Source organism: Pungitius pungitius, chromosome 17 (assembly GCF_949316345.1).
Source record: "Pungitius pungitius chromosome 17, fPunPun2.1, whole genome shotgun sequence".
Lineage (NCBI taxonomy): Eukaryota > Metazoa > Chordata > Actinopteri > Perciformes > Gasterosteidae > Pungitius > Pungitius pungitius.
This window is the reverse complement of record NC_084916.1, coordinates 3712963-3730415: the sequence shown is the minus strand read 5'-3', so window position 1 is coordinate 3730415 and position 17453 is coordinate 3712963. Positions and strand designations below refer to the sequence as shown.

At 45.0% G+C, this 17453-nt stretch overlaps 1 protein-coding gene across 2 annotated transcripts; it reads left to right on the top strand.

Annotated features, from left to right (window-relative positions):
- Positions 1-1116: 1116 nt before the first annotated feature.
- LOC119219165 (uncharacterized) lies at positions 1117-16423 on the top strand. Of its 2 annotated transcripts, none has more exons than XM_037474112.2 (10): positions 1117-1397; positions 4470-4531; positions 4879-4899; positions 5003-5275; positions 5853-5940; positions 6084-6313; positions 7220-7507; positions 8607-8785; positions 13486-13578; positions 15158-16423. In XM_037474112.2, exons 2-10 carry the CDS (start codon positions 4486-4488, stop codon positions 15581-15583), a joined length of 1644 nt encoding a protein of 547 aa, XP_037330009.2. In that variant the 5' UTR covers positions 1117-1397; positions 4470-4485; the 3' UTR covers positions 15584-16423. The 2 variants fall into 2 exon arrangements, with proteins under 2 accessions (XP_037330009.2, XP_062414360.1); XM_062558376.1 differs by lacking the exon at positions 1117-1397 and adding an exon at positions 1439-1610.
- The last annotated feature ends 1030 nt before the right edge of the window (positions 16424-17453 follow it).

The following is a 17453-nucleotide window of genomic DNA, read 5'->3' as shown; positions in this document are numbered from 1 at the left end:
TCTGCAACAGTCACAGGGAGCGTAAGGCACTTTTGCATTGAGTCGTCCATGGTAATGATGCTCTTCCATGATCCATCAGATCCAGAGGAGCTATATTGACGACCAGGGGGAGCGTTGCTTCCAAATCTCGTTAAACATTCGAAACAGATCAATACCAACAGTGTCTTGCCTTTAAAAAATCATTTTTGGGGGGGGAAACAACAATAAAATTACGTTGTTTACTTCTAAATTGCAACAACTGAAAAGAGAAAATGAACAACAGATTAGAAAACAATGAGTTACTGAATTCAAAACTAGGGAAACATCCTTTCAAATCCAAAAATAAAAATTGCAAAGGAGGCGCAGACGTTTGATGGAAGAGATCTTTTATTCTAATCCAAAAGCATGACCACTAACAAGGATTTACCAGAGCAGAGCATGCATTCTCCCTCTGAGTGTTTAATCTGATTCTTTCTGTGCTTTCTTTATACAACAGGCTGGCTGCTGGGGCCTTTGCTACCACTCTGACCTGCTCCTATACTCCTATAAGACAAATGCTTTACCCGTATTAGCACTGTTACCTTACGCGCCCTTTTGCCATACACTCAGCTCTCATTGGCTGTCATCCAGTGCACGACAACAAAGACTCATTTCTACAATTGAGAGCAAATTTCTTGAAATGATCAACAACTCATTCATGTGAGGTGATGGTTTGTTCCACGGGAGGATTTATTCTGCAAAGCTGTTAGCTGTTAATGTAATCACTTCCCCCAAATGATGAATATGAACAGAAAACAAGACATTTGGCTATTGTAGCTCTCACAGCTAATACAGAAAAGATGTTACAGCCCTGCAACTGCCAAAGATGGCATTTTAACCATTTTTTAAAAGCATTTGATTGTTTGATTTCTGTCTGCATTCAGGGAGGATTTCAACAATCCCGAAAAAATGTTATGATAACAACCGTATCTATCGTAAATATAAATGATGCTGCTTGAGCTTCATTTGGCCAGTAAAATGAGATGATTATAAAAAAGCCCTTCTACTCAACAACAAATTGAAAGAGTCACGTATTGCAAGTTGTGATCGCAAAACACTATGCTACAGGTCACACGTGCTGTCACATCAGAGGCGCGCGCGTCACGCTGGAGGAGCCGTGCGCGTCTACGGCAGAGCTTGCAGAGCAACTGCTGCTGCCGGCGGCTGCGAAGTTTCCCGAACGCCTCCGATCCCCCAAACCCGAGATCAGCCGAAAGTGTTGCGCTGCTTCCGGAGTGTGCCGTCGTCGGGCTCCGGGTGATTGGTGGATGAGAATCACGGAATAAAGAGAAAAAAGAGAGGCCATTTCCACGGAGCATCCCTCTTGAGCCCCTCCCAGTCCGGGGATTTTTTTGGGGGGGATTCGAGGCTTGACAAAGGTAATTATCACCATCTAATTATACATATCTATTTCTGCGATATGCCTGGTTTGCCTCTAAATATGGGGAGATAGTGGGTTAAATTCCGCAGTTTTTCTTTCACTATTGGCTCGGGCTAGTTGGATTTCGGCGTGTAACCAACAGCAACGCCAGAAAAAAACACAATCAACGGAGAGAGATAACAGAGCCGGGAGACTTCTTATTAATTACCCGGTAAGATACCACAGTATCTGTCAGTTCACACATGTCTATCCGGGAGACTAGCGTTAATTCCCGTTAAGGCAGCTCCGTATCACCGAGTGCTTCCCGCTGTCCTGTGAGCGGGACGCACCCGTCCGGATTGAGGGGTACCATATCCATGGTTACGCAACGTACCCGAGCGCAGTGTTTGTCACGACAGCTCGGGGGATCCGCACATTGTCCCAGTGGTCTCACTGGTCCCCAGGAGGGAGGGGGGTACAACACCAGGGATGGAGGCAGAATGCATCATCTCATTAAAATGTAGAATATTTTCACGCTCAGACTCTGACCTCCCAAAAAAATCTCCCTCATTCCGCCACTCCCTCCCTCCATCTCATCCCCTCCACCCCCATTCCATCCCGGGACAGCCCCATGCATGCCAGCCCGGGACACACCCTCGGCTGTATGGACTGCATGCAGAGAAGGGGGGGGGGGGGGGGGGGCGGTGCAGGACAGGACGTAGGAAGGTCTACAGAGATGGAGGAGAGGATTTACGTTAATCTTAAAAATGTATTATTAGAAACGTGATAGATTTTCAACTTGAGGAGTCAGAGGATCCGGGCCGCTTATGAACAAAAAGGCTAATGGGATTAGCGGTTAGCAATGATAGTGGAGCCAGCACAATGGAGAGAACGTCCTCAGCTGTGTTTCAGGGCAAAAATGGCCCAGCATACGAGCAAACCAGCAAATCAATCATAGTCCCCCCCCCCTCCCCAGTGTGAAGGATAATTAAGGAGGGGAAAAAAAAGGAGGCAACAAAGGAAAGATAAGGCAGCGTGTTTCAGAGGACGAAAGATACCGACTTGGTGGCAGAGACAGAGAGAAGCCGAAAGCTGAGAGATCCAACACAGTAACAGGAGAAGGGTTGAGGCATGATGCCTGGTTTGTGGGGAGAGGAGAGACAAGACGGGCAAAAAAGGCTCTTAAGCCCGTCAGCCTGGATGGATGTCGGACTGATGAGATCAGCCTGGAAAGATGTAACCTCAGCACCTCTCGCCACTGCTGCATGTGGCACACGCTGTTCAGGGAGCGCTGCGCCGCCCGGTTCTGTTCAAGTGGTCATTACAGGAGACAGGAGAGCAGTGACCCCTGGTTAGAGTCAGACCTCCGCAAAGGGCCAAAGGTTACATCCTCATCTCGGGCTTCTTAGCCGATGCTTTGATCCAGGACACAGAGTGGAACAGGAGAATTCAGAATGGGTACCTTGACAACTTTCTTCGCAATGTTTCTAAATGTAAAACAAAACAAATGTACCAAGTTTTGATGAAATCCAAACCAGAGGGGTCATGTGTTGTGTCCATGGTGACCCCCATTGGGACAGCAGACCTTTACTCAGTGGGTGGTGGGGGGGGGGGGGGGTAAGTTGTGTCTGGTCTTTGTAGCCACGTTGTGTCTTTTTGTAGTTTCATTTGTGTCTCTGTGTAGCGATCTTGAGTTTTTTGCAGTAGCTTTGTGATTTCTCTGAGTTTAGCCCCATTACATAGTGGTGAAATGGGGATTGGTCTCCTCATATGCCTTTAGAGCGGTTCTGAATCTATTTGTAGTTGTTTTGGACTCTTAATACTCACTTTGTTGTGGTTTTCTTTGAGTAACGTCCTGGTTGTTTTGCATCCCTATAACGGTGTAATTTCCATGGACCACCTGACACGTTGTGGTGCGTAGGCCTGCAGCTCACAGCTTGTCCTGTCGGTAAGCCCTCCGTGACTCATTTGACTGCACTTCCCTTATTACGTTTCCCCCATACTGGTTTTAAACCGGCAGCAACCTCTCATTTTCTCTCCAGGTCTCTCCATCAACGAATCCCTCATTAGTAGAAGCACTTACACATGCAAAGAGCTTAATGGCTCTGTAGAAGATGCTCAAGGCTCTGATGAGAAAATTTGCTTTGATTACTGCGTCCTGCTCGGGGAGTGAAAGCCTCTCGAGGGGTGATCCCCGCCCACTTTAATGCGAGAGCGTCATTCCGAAGTGACTCTGTGTCTGTTGAGTGAGAGCAGATGGGCTCGCTAACTGCACAAACAGCGCCTCCCTGTCTTGTCATTCTCTGCTCAGGTGGACATCGCTCCACTACATCTTTCTCTCTCGTAACTCCCAGTTGTTTGAGGATATATTCATGCTCCGACCTCTAAAGAAGAGACCATTCAAATCAGGTCTCTTTTCAGCTGTGTCTCCCCTGTCTCTTTCACTTTCTCTCCATCCAATGACCCCCCCCCCCCCCTACATACTTCCAGTCTAATCCAGTGCAGCAGGTGTGAATGGTCCCAGTCGCTTCATGCTGGCTGGACGCCGTCCATCCCATTGTCCATTTACACTAGCATGTCCTGCTCTCGTTTGCTATGCCCTGGGCTTCTCTTGAATTCGTTCCCGTGTTGGACTCTTCCTGCTTAAAGTCCGTCTCTGGCTTGTGGTCGTGTGTCGTGAGTGGAGAGGTGATGGACTCGTTGCACCACAGGAGAGGTGGAGAGCGGCTCTTGAGCTCAATCAATGTCTTTGGCCATCCCCACTAAAACTGGGCTCAATGGTAATTTTACATTACAGCACCACTTTAGAGTGGTGCAGAGTGTGTGTGTGTGTGTGTGGGGGGGGGGGGATCTTCTCTTCAATTTGATTACACAGATTGAAATTGGCATGCTTGGTACTTTGTGGAAGTGTTTCTGTTTTTTAAATTCAATGACCCAAATTGGCAGCAGAACTTTACCGTAAGTAAGTCCGATCATTATAGCAGTTTTTTTTTCAGAAAGTCGCAAATTGATCCTTTGAAGCTGTAATCATGCTCCAAAGAGCTTACTTTTCAACTGTATGTGTATCACGTGTGTGTTTCTTTTATTCCAGAGAGCGAGCAATCAAGATGAAGGTAGCCAGCGCCGCAGTGCTTAGCGCCCTGTTCTGCACCGGTGAGCATTTACATAATCAGGCACTGGGGAGCAGGATGGGATGGAGGAGCTTCCTGTGAAGCAGAGTCGGTTTGATTAGGGTACATCCTGTGAAACACAGTGGAAGTGGGTTTGTGATCCATATCATTTACATGTATTTCCTTTGCTTTTGTTTCCTCTTCTACTATTTGTAGTGGTCATTAAGCGAGGCATTTACATTTCAAACACTTTCAAGTTTCATGGGGTGTTTATGAGGGTTTTCCCCAGTAAGAACAAAGGAGCTCTGACTTGTTTAGATCTCTTTGTACAAATCAGCAAACCACAAGACAAAAATGGATTTGAACTTCTCTCTATCTTTTCCTTCACAGTTGTGTCAGCATCTTTAAAAGGTAGGATTGTTTGGATTGCAGCGCAACCACAAGTCCTTTTTTTAGAACAGCTGATTATAAGGATATGGATGTCTAATAAAACTTTCTTCGTTGTCTTTACCAGTCACAGAGGAGCACAGGACAGCATTCTTCGGAGAGGACATTCACATCGACGTCCCGCCTGGGAACCTTGGTGAGGTCGTGTTCAAACCCAGGACCAAAGGCCTCCCTGAGGTGGTCCTGATGCGAGCGGGTGTGGTGGTGAATCCACGGGGCAGCATCAACTCTCTGGACCACCTGTTGCTGGAGGACGTGCAGGAGGAGGACGAGGGGGTGTACGTCATCAAGAACACCAACAGAACCGACACAGTCAAGCACCTCGTCCTCATTGTCAGGGGTAAGCTTTCCGTTGTGGTGGACGGTACAGGAAATAAACCCAAGAGAACTCTGGAAGGAATTACAAACCTTCCTATATCATCAATTAAAACAATGTTGATGTACCTAAATAACAATGGTCCCCATCTTAGCCATGTAAAAAAAAGTGACATGCGAATCAGTAAACATGCTTAATTCTGCATCATCAGCATGCCTAGAAGCTAACGATGCTATGAAGGCTAACAGTGGTGACAGAGCTAACAGCGTTAACCTGGGGGGGAACTGGAAGGCGGGCGCTAAGCTGCTGCACCTGCATTGGGTCAGGACGGCTTATCAGCTGTTACCGTTGAATGGGAGCAAGGACACAAGGGAGCACAGAGAGGCTCTGAGGGAGAGAGACCTCCTCCTCTGCTCAGGGAGACATCCCATCCACTAACGTTACAGCTTCACGTTGGAAAACCTTGTTTGCAGCCACAGCTTAATCCTGCATGTAGAACCTTCCAAACAACCCTGAAGCCATTTAAATCTCTGCTCAATCACCACATCATGACAGAAAGTTGCAGGCTTTGACCTTTACGTCCTCTGGTCTTGTTGCTCAGACTGCGCTGTGGAGCAAGTGGTGAAGTATGGAGACACTTACTACATCCATCTCAACCGCGTGGAGGGCCCCATCACCTTGGAGTTTAGGTATGGTCAGTTAGAGACGGACAGGAAAAAATGGATTCAGTAATGTGTGTTCAGCATAGCGATAGTTTGAATACATTACAGCCGTATGTAAATAAACCTCTGGAGATGTCAAGGTAATATTTACCTCCTCTTCTCCTTTTAAGGCCCGGACTGATTCAGTCTACCAATCACACTGAGATACATCATGCCACAGAGCCTCCACCCGTGGTGCTGTTCAACCAGACGGCGGTGCCAGCCGAGGAATACGCGGGGCGTCTCAGCGTGACGGAGAAACGGGTGACGCTGCACGCGGTCAGCATGGCGGACGAGGGCAGCTTCACGGTGCTGGACCGCGAGGGCAAAATCCGGAGGAGGAACTGCCTGAATGTCAGAGGTCAGGAGATAGCTGGGCTTCGCTGCGTCCAATCAGCATTCCTTGATCACACGCGTGTACTTGGCTTGATGAGAAATGTGACACAGCTAGGGGAAGATCTCAAGGATGGTCACGAGCGCTTTATGAACGTATTTTAAATGAGGTTAAAGTTGCAGCTGCAGAAATAACAATAGGATAGAGATCAAAAACATTACTGTACTTTTCTATGATTTACTCTGCAGCTTCGCAGGCATGAACAAATTTACATGATTTCATTACATCATGAAACCAAAAAAGTATGTAGATATATAAATATATATATATACAGTATATGTGTTAGTATATACATATATATATATGCATTTTCTAAAATGATTGCATATATAAACCCCAGCCACAAAATAGTTTTGTATTAGTGAATGTAGACTCTCACACTTTCCAGAAACTTTTGTGTGAATAAACATTAGGAAAATACATATATTTTACAAATATGTGGTACCCCACCTGACATTCTTTGACCTGTGAAGTAAAAAAAATACTGTTAAAAGCTATTTAGTACTCAAGGAAAAATTGAATTAGTCGTGTTTAACCCTATTATCTCAGACTTAAATGTATGCATTACATCCAGGATTTAATTTCCTTTTTAACTCCATTTTTAGATGCCTTATTGGCCAATGGGTGAATAAGTTAAAAAAAGTAAAAATCATTTTATTGATGGTTACGCTTGGTGAAGCTTTATGATGAGGTGATGGGTCATATTCGTGACTGTGGAGAAGAACATGGAAGAAGACCATGTTACCATTGTTGTCCCCAGGTTCTTGCTTTACCGGCATTCTAAAAGTAGTTTTAATTTATTCTATTGTTGTTTTAAATCTTAATCCCACTAGTTCAGCATTAGGATTCATCCGTTCATATTTCTCTCCGCAGAGCACCAAGACTTTCTCCGGCCGGTACATGGAGAAAACGTGAAGATAAATCTCTACCTGCAACATCCCAACGTGAACGTCGTCTATAGGCCGAAGTCGGACAGCTGGGACCGGGTCATCCTGGACCAGGGGGTCCTGATGGAGTCTCTGGAGCCTGTGATGGAGGGCAGGCTGAGCGTGCAGGGATCACAGCTCAACATTAAGAACATCCAAGTGACCGACGCGGGTATCTTCAAAGTGACGGACCAGGCCGGGTTTCCTGTGGCTCACGTCTACATTGAGGTGGAATGTGAGGGAACAAGACACATTTAGATCGTTAACATACTATATTTGATTCTGATATTGGTTTGCTGTGTTAAATATAATTTCCTACTAAATAAAAATATATAGTGATTTTAAGTCCAGTATCAGCTGTAGGTTAACATCATTATCAAACATGTGATAAAGTGCATGGAGGCTGGTACATCCTGTGTGACAGTGTGCCAGCCAAAGCTCTTGTGCATAAAGAGCCACTCTGAAGCAAATGAGATCATGAACCTTAGTGATCAAAGGTCCGAGACATCATCTTAAAATAGAACTCATCAATTTGGCTTTGCACTGGTATAACACACCGTTGAAGGAGCGCATTAACATCATCGCAGCAGAGCCAGAGGTGCTGTCCAAACACTCTATACAACTAAGTGGCAAAGGGACTTTTGTCATATGTAGGAGGTCATTGCTTATTTCATAGAATCACTTCTTTGACCTTTGCAGTTGGACCTGGTACTAGGTTGTGCACCAGGATCTCCACCTACTGTCTCTCCCTTACAGTCAAAATCACAGCACCAGCGATGTGTCCGGCTGGTATCGGCTCTGACTGACGTGGATCTTAACAAAAGACTCAACTTTTCTATGGATGTATGTTGTTGAGCCAAAATGTGGCCTTCAACAGACTCTTTTCTAATACATGTACATTTAAATGATGCTCATCTTTTTACGTTGCGTGCACCTATTGACCCCCGAGGTTTGAAGCTTAACGCCATTGACCAAGCCGCATCCCACATCTGTTATACAATTGGTACCACTTGTTCTTGGCCTAGATGTTTGCTGGAGACGACTTTTTAGCTGCCGAAGCAGTTGACGAGAGGTTGAAGGAGTCGGCAGACAAAGTTGGTATAAAACAGTCCGTTAAAAATTCATTTTTCATGAATTGTTAAACACTACAACTGCTAGAGGTCCTTAAGTGAAGATCTAAGGCCGACACGTCACGTAGTATGTGAGCCTGATCTCCCCAAAGGCCTACGGAGATGAAACTGGAGTATCTACACAGCAAAGTCCCTTTGAAGGCACCTTTCTACAGTCACAGAAGTCTCATTGGTTGTTTGTCTTTGCCGTCGTCTCCCTCTCAGCCTACAAGCTGCCTCCGCTGACCGTGGCCGTCCTCTCCATGCTGAGCGTGATCGCCTTCATGCTGCTCGTATGCCTGCTGTCCTGCATCTACAGGATGCACAAGAGGAGCGAGAAGAGCAAGAAGCTGACGCTGATCGCTCAGCAGGCCGGCAAGGGAGACGGCGAGGCCTTCAGACAGGTAACGTCCACCTGGCGCCTTTGTCTGAGCCAGCCCTGGACCCGCAGGCCATGTGATGGGTGTGTCAGAGTGAGGCGTGTGGGGTAACTGGGTTAAAGCAGAGGAGGGCTTTGTTCCTGCGGATGGTAAGCTAGTCCAGCCAAGGAACTGAAGTTGTAAGATGTGTCCACATGCTCCGAAACTTTAAGGGGTCACCTGTGGATCCACATCATTTAAATGTACACTCATCAATAATGTAACAACACACCTACTACTCCAATTACTCACACAGAGCAGGGTGAAGAACTATTAGAACTATTAGCTAGGGTCAGCTGTCTGTATGTTCACTATATGGATCCGTATACGTTCTGATACCTTTCGTTACACATGTAGGACCCAGCCCTAGATATATGTCTGCTGAGATCATTTGCATTTTCTCCTAAAATGTCCACCTTTATAGAAACTCTTAAATTAAGACTTCATTGTGAGGGCATTAAAGGTTGTGCCGAGCCGTGGAACAACAACAAGCTCATATGTGACTTAGTCCTTGCTCTCTTCTGTTGACCGGCTCAATACGGACAGCTGAGTGATTGGATGATTTAGAGGAGGTGTCAATTAACCCTTCGGTCAACACAGCCATCCACTCGGGCTCAGGAATTGACTGCTTTATACTCGATAGACTGCTCAAAAGAAGCAACCAAATGGAAAGATCCATTACGTTCAGATCAATGAGGGTTTCATAAGATCACTGAAGAACTGGATTTAAAATGTCAGATTAATTGAAAATAGCTAGGACTATTTTTAATCTATTTTGCAAACTGAATTATGTTTTATATCGTTATAACAAACAGAGGCAAATAAATGATACACTTAATGATTGGACTGGGCCAGAATCAGTAAATCATCTCTAAAACAGTTTAAACTCATGGTTCAATTAATAACCCTACACAGATAAATGACTCACTCATTGGAAACAGCCCACAGACAGTAAGGGAAAATGTGTCACATTCCAAAGCTCACAGTTGTTTTGGTTAAGATAATAAGAAATGTTGTTAGGATTATAAAATCAAACTCAAATTAAATTAAATTTACTAAAACAGCTACTTTTTAACCTCAATTTCTTCATGTTTCTGCTTCATGGCGAATGGTCAGGATGCTCACGTATTTCTGTTAAAACAATTTGATTTCAATTTGAATTTGAAGTTGTCAGCTGAGTGTTGCTGTTCAATAATTCATCCAAAAAGCAAAGTCACAATAGAGGCTAATTTGGTCATTGGCAGTTCAGTTTTTTCTCATGAGGTTATTATTTTGTAACGAGCAAATTACTCTAAAATGTCGTTTCAGATAAATATACACTAAATTATAGCTTACACAGTTTGGTGAAAGGTTAAATCATATTTATAAATTAAGTTCTAACTAACTCAAGCAGGGATTCTTTCTTTAACACAAAATGTCAATCACTGAAGTTATCAACAATAACCTGCATTAATAAAATACATTTTACACTGAAACATCAATAATGTCCTTCTTAAACACTTCATTTCACCCCGAAGCTTATCCTCTGCCAAAGTGATTAATATCTTTAATTTTAAATTTTTGGTCGAACCTAACTGCTGTGTCCTCTTGTCACATGACTAATGGCTTAGAAGAATGCGAAGTAGGCTGTTACAACCAATCAGGACGGAGGCTTCTGAACCCGAGTTAAACCTCAGCAGCCGACAGCCGACCGACGCTCAAAGCGATTCCCACCCGCACATCTGGAAATCTGTGTGTGATGTCACATGAATGTCCGCCTCTCGTCCCGGGCACTCTGTAACCGCGTCGCAGCCCACTCGTGGTTCTCATTTTGGGTGTTTTTTTTTAGCATAACATAGCATAGCTTACCCAGGGTTGTGTGGGAATGTCTTATCCTTTGTGTTATTAGTTTGCGATGCTCATCGTGTCTCTGATCGCGTTGCGTTTCTCCCTCTCAGCCTCAAACGGAGCCTCTTCTTGGTGAGAGAATTGTGTTCCGGCCTCTTTTCTTACTGCTCCTCCTTTGGCGTCTTGAGAAATGTGCTTCCCTTTTTTTTTTTTTTTGGCAAACAAGTTCCTTGATCAAATTGCTGTGACAGGATCATTGGTTGCAGTTTCAGAAATGTGTGTTCAGTACTTCATCAATCGCTGTGCTTTTTGAGACGATACCAATCCATTAAAGAAATGCCGGCACGCTAAATACATCCTGGACACTGAGGAGAAACTGCGATCAATCCTAATGAGCAGGCAGAAGTTGATCGAAGACCCTATTTGACTAAAAGTCAATCAATTACCTTCAGTGGATCTGGCACCACGACTTGGGACAAGCTGTCTCTGTGAATCTTACACACTATTCAGATGACTGAGCTGAAGAATATAAGCATGTATTTCATTTTATGGGGGGCACAGGGCCAAGTAGGTAGCAACATAGCTGAGGATGTCTCAAATCAAGAATTATGAATAAATGTATTAATTCAAAAATATATATATATATACATTTTATATGCATCTATTTAATGCTTTCATAAATAGTTTTTATCTACTTATTAATCATTTGTATATTATTTTCTTTTCATTATTCAAGTGAGCAGATTGTCATGCTATATAAAGATATCATTTACATATTCATTCCTAATTTTGTCGGCCTCCGGACTACAAACCTCCAGTGGCCAGGAAGATTGGTAGCCACGGGATTGGTAGTAGTTCCTTATCGAGGGATGGATGTAAAGGACAATGTCAGTGGTAAAGAGCACTGCAGTCTCTGTGCTGCAGCCTCGGCCGGCCTGTAGACACGGCGTTGAAGCAAGTCGTGGTGCACACTGCAGACATCTGCCTCTTTGGTTCAGTAATACAATCCACTATTTCACCCTCGAATCTTCCCTTTCTTAAAGCAAGTCGAAGAGCTGTTTCCTCTCTCAGGTCAGATCACAGAGGCACTTGCTTTGAGAAAACCAGATTTGAAAGTTAAGAAGAGAGGCTGTGACCTGTTCAGATGGTTCGGACCTCCTCGTGTGGACGTGTGTTACAGCAGCTGAGCACCGATATCAGAGGAAGTCACACTTACACACATCTGCCCTTCTCTCTCTCTCTCTCCTTCCACCTTCTCCTTTCTCTCTCTCCTCCCTTCTTTCTTTCCTCCCATCTCCGTCCTTCTCTTTCCTCCCTTCTCCTCCCTTCTCTCCTTCTTCTGCTCACACAATCAGTGACTCTTCAACAATCTGACCTGTAGTTCCCCTGCTGTTTCAAACTAACAGGGTGTGGTTTCTCTCACGTGCACATATTTCCTACTTCAGTGTCGTTTTATTGTGTGGTGTGAATTCCAAGGTCAGTATCTGTGATCTGTGTGTGTGTGTGTGTGTGTGTGTTTGGGGGGGGGGGGTAACCATGCTAGTCGTATGTGTGGTGTATGTGTTAAGAGCAGTAGCGTCTCATCGACTGTTTCCCCATCCAGTGTGTTTTCTAATGTCTGTCTGTGTTTGTCTAGTTTCTGTGGGTACGATGTTATTTGTTCATATTCACGTCTTTAAAAGCATTAGATCAACACATGACACGACATTAAGACGCCTCCCCTGTCGCGTGCTGTTTTTACATTTACCCACAACACGTGTCATTGACCGCTGTTACTAAGTCTATTTTCACATCGGTGAATTCATGTGAATGAGCTTGTGTGTTTAGTCTCTGTTTTCTGTTCTACGACACATTGCTATTAGTGAAAAGTCACCATTTAAATGAAACACAACTAGTTCCAGTAGCCGTCACTAGTCAAAGTACTGCAGCGACGGTCACTACACGTATCTGCTCATATCAGTGAACAGCGTGCAGTAAATGTAAAATCAGCATTTCATCCTTCACTCCTCGTACGTGCACTCGTATTCTTTGGGTGTTCCTGTCTATGCGGACTTATCCATTAGTGCGTATAGAAATGCTTATAATGTGCCTTTATTTTCTCGTGCGTATGGATTCGTATGAAGTGAGCTTGTGTAGTGACAGCGGAGGTTGAGATGACAGCGGCTGCCCTCGAGGTCGCTGACGTGTCCTGAATGTCCTCAGAGAGTGTGAGAGGAGGTCAGCGACCCCTCAGGGACGCCACCGAACTTGAATGTCTCTAACTCATCTCTCGATGGATTCCACCCTTTCAAAAACATCTGCGAGATCGAGCTTCAGAGGATTTGAGAAAAACGAAGGTTTCTATCTTTCAGTGTTTTCAAGAAAGTTTGGAAAACTTGTCCCTAAATCTTGTCCCTTTTAAATGCCAGCTTGTCATCTCTGATGCACCTTCTACTCCCGCCCCTTTATTCCAACAGCTCCTCTACCTCTTTTCTCCAACTTCGTGGCCTCCCTCCTCTTCCTCTCCCCCCCCCTTCTACTCCTCCAACCGAGCACATCTCCCCCCCCCCCCCACCCCGCCAATCCTTCCCCTCCCCTCGTCTTTTCTTCCCTGCAGTTCAATGGAAGGGATATTTGTGAAAGGTTAGCTGTGCTTCCTCCCAACCTCCTGCTGCCCGACCACAAAGACAAACCAATCAGCTTGTCTTTTACTCCTGTCACACAAGCTTCAGTACAGTAGATGGTGATTTAGTGTTCTGTGTAGCTACGTGTGCTTGTGTCTTTATGTCCTCTAAGGCGTTGTCCCTGTATATTTTGTGGTGGCCACATTTTCAGGCGTCTCCCCGCGTGCACGTGCCTGTTTGTGTTTGGGTCTGCAGGTGGTCCATGAAGCCTACACCAGGTTCACGGAGGAGTCTCTCACGCAGTCTGTGTGCGAGCAGCCCACGGAGAGCACAGAGGTCACCATCAAGGTCAGTGGTGGGGCCGCGAGGGCCAAAGATGGCTGACACATGAATGAAAACACACCTGGTTTTAACGCGACTATTTATCACTTATACTTATTTATCACCAAATATGCTGCTTTTATACTATGCTGGACTTACTGTTCTTTTCATGTCATTTTCAATTTCACAAACTGGGTTGGTAAAAGGAGAAATGTTACTGGGTCTTTTTATTAATACCTGTTAATTCAGTTTCTCTTTCAAACTTGGTGCTGCAGCTTGGAACAACGTGAGATCACTAAGAAAGGGTCAAAAATTAGTATTAGTGTGGTTTTGGGAAAAGTGGGAAAAGACTAAAAATCAGGCTTAAAGCTTATAAACAATACAAGAATAATTCCAGCATAAGAAATATGATAAAAATAATGATATATATATATAAAACCTGATTACAAGACATCTTTATATAGACCAATAAACTATCTTCATCAGCCATCCTTGTGTTTTTGATTGCTTTTTCAGAAGCCACCTACTTATAAAGTGTTATTAAAAGGCAAAACACCTTTGACTCTACTCTCAGCGCTGGAACAGATTAGATGAATGTTTAATGAGCTTTTATGTAACTGAAATAAAGAGTAAGGCAATTAAAGAGGTCAAGGGTCAGGGAGTTGTTATAGTAGTTTAATTTGAAGTTCTTCATTGATATGGAAGATCAGAATGAAACTATAGTAGCGCTCTCAGATTTATTGATTTAAACATCAAACCATATCTTGGCAGCTATAGGTTATAATTGAACACTTTTTTCATGTCTCAGCAAGTTTCAACTGACAATGACATTCCTCCTGTTTATTGTTAAAGTCAAGGGTTCCCTCTCAGCCGTAAATTCTAGAGTTTCTTTTTTACAAATCCGATTTTATAGCTTTTAACAACTTAAAGTTACTGACAACTTACAAGTTACAGCGGGGGGGCCTCCAGCAGAGACCAGGGCCCCCGGGTACAGACCCAGATGTGGCTTCACAGCAGCCTGGCACTTGCTGTCAGAGCTTAGAACAGAAGAAGAGAGCTCAGCTCCCAGCAGTCTCCTCCTCCTCCTTCTCCTCTCTGGGAGTGTCAGACCCTGCCGCGGTAAAACAAGTCAATGTCAAAATCAACTCACAGTTTACTAAGTTTCTCGCAGCAGCTTTATTCTCATTTTAAGATAGAAGACAGCACCGCGACATGCAGTTTAAAGCCCCCGCCTTGCTACACAGAAATAAAATGTAGTAACAGATACTCAAATATATTTTACAAAAAGCAACAATAAGATAAGCAATACAATGGAGCAATGGAAGTGTAAACTATTTAGAAGATATGCACAGACGCAGCTCGTCTCCGTGTAACATGGAAAACAAGCAGTGTTCCATTTACATGAGAGTGGAAGGTGGATGTATAAATATGGTCCCAGAAACATGTGCATGAATTATTCACAATTACTTTTTCCTTTGACCTCAATTTTTACCCCCCCCCCACCCTCACCTTCCTCCACCGCTTTTCCATGTTATTTCCTGGCTCCTCCTACTTCCTCTTCCTTTTTCCCTGATGTGAATCTCCTCTCCTCCCTCGTTCTCCTCAGGGCCTTGAGGTGTCCAAATCGGGCCGCTACCACACTCTGTCCTCGGACAATTTTCTGGAGATGAGCGACTCTGGGGTGGAGTTCACCACCTCCGGCCTCCCGCTGGACAGTGACACTGATGCTGGGACCACCTACGCCTCCCGCAAACCCCTCCTGAACGCCGTCTCCCCTACAGCCATGACCGAGGAAGCTCCCTCTGACTCCCTGGGGGCCACACCGGTCCTCGGTGCAGACCGAAGCCCCGTCACCGCCACCGCCGGTAGCCCCGCCTCCAACCCGCAGTCCCTGGATGCTGCCGAACCGGACGACTCGTCTCCGGGAGCGGCCTCCGGGGGCGCCGCGGGGTCGGATTCGGCCAAGACAGAGGGAGGAGGGGCTGAGAGCGAAGACGCCGCGCAGAAGGAGGAACCAGCTCACAGCACCTGAGAAGATCCAGCAGGGTGCGTGTTTTTGTTTTTTTAAGCTCATCCAGCGACAACACCCACGACACCCGGGCTCTGTCTACGATATCCCAAACACCGCCGAGTCCTTCATCTCTGCATTTGGAACAACTTCATGGACCGACCATTCATGCTGGGAGTCACAATGCACCTCACAAAATGATATGCACTGCGCACGTACAAAGTAGATGCAGAAGAACAACCCCGTGCATATGTGGAGAATGCATGTAATTAAAGGAAAGTAGATGTCATAGTTCAGGTCTAGAGGCAAATGTTGATTAGATTGGATGCATGCAAGCTTCAAGTGGGCTCAAAAAGAGAAGTTCTCAAAAAAAACCTCTCAGCACTTTCAGGAAACATGGGATCAAAGATTTTAACTTCTGTCACGAGGTTGTCAAAAAAAAAGTCCCCTCAGCTACTAACAAGTAGAACAGCTAGTTGTCTGGCATCGATGCAGATCTCGGTGCGTCGCCTCTGACAGCACGCTTGTCAATCAAACTCCGCCGTGATTGCATTTCACCCCACCCATGCAAAGACTATTATCTACAGTACAAGCATTTCAGAAGGTGCTTGCCTCAGCACTTGTTCACCAATATGCAAGAGGAAAGAAAAAAAACAACGTGTTCTTTCTGGAAAACCCTGAAAACTGAAACAAGCTCTGAAGATTGAATATTGAAAACCACTCCGGTGGTGCTTTCAGGCTCTCTCGTATCTTTGGGGTTTCAAATCCGCTACATTTGAAGGCGTCGCCCGGAGATACCAATCATTCATTCAACAGGAGCAGGATCAGTGTAGAAAGTATCCTTGTCTGTTTTTTTTTTGGGGGGGGGGGGGGGGGGGGGGGTTTGTCAGTGGAGTCACTAGCCCCATCACAGCAAAACATGAAATTGGGAGAAGATTGCGCAACTACTTCTGGGACATTTGGAACAACTCCCACGCACATAATTGGATTTCTGGTCTCTTTATGGAAGGACTGTTTCACACACCCCATGGAGTGAGGAGGGGCGGTGAAAAATAGATGACAGATTGAAAAGGGTACTATTCGGGGGAACAGATAAGGGACTTTCATGATTTAAAGCGCTCCTTTCATCTCAGCTCCCATCCATGGAACGCGGCTCTGATTATTGCAGCCGAGTTGCTTGCCAAAATGAAGTGAAAGCTGTCGAATGAAGCCGCGATAACGATGCAGCATGCATCATCATCGTTATCGCATGGATTGAGACAAAAAATGACAGAGATTACAGATTGTGTGAGTGCGTGGAGACACGATTCCTTCCAGATGATGAAAGATGGGAACTTAAAACGAAGAGGGCATTCTCGGGGGAATCAGAATCTTAAATCTGACTGATTAATATCAATGAGTCCTTCCATTTGCTGCATCGCTCTATGAATCCAAACCCCTCTACTGTGCAGCAGACCATTGACGCTTCGCTAGGTCCCGCCCCTCAAATTCAAACGGGCCACTTCATTTCTTTAAGGTGTTCTGATCTAGTCGTGGTCAAACGTTGGTTAAAAGTAATCTGGTATCTCGTGTAGTATACCGCCTGCATAGTCTTCTCTGCTCGTCCGATGGCTGTGTAGAGCAGAAAGGCAGAAACTGTCAACTGTCAACTGTCCTGTCAAAGACATATTTTATTTAGTCAAGGATAACTGCTATTCGTAGTTTGAATATCTGTTTACTGTAAAGAGCTCTAAAGCGTTTGTGAGATAGAGCTATAACACAGGTAGCTTTTAAACTGCCCCCTAATTACACACTTAGTGAAAGAAAGAAAAGACCTGTTAATGGAACACAGAAACAGGGTGGAAACAGTGTCAGAAATTCAAACAAGAAGAGTCAGTTACGCTCTGTCGTGCTT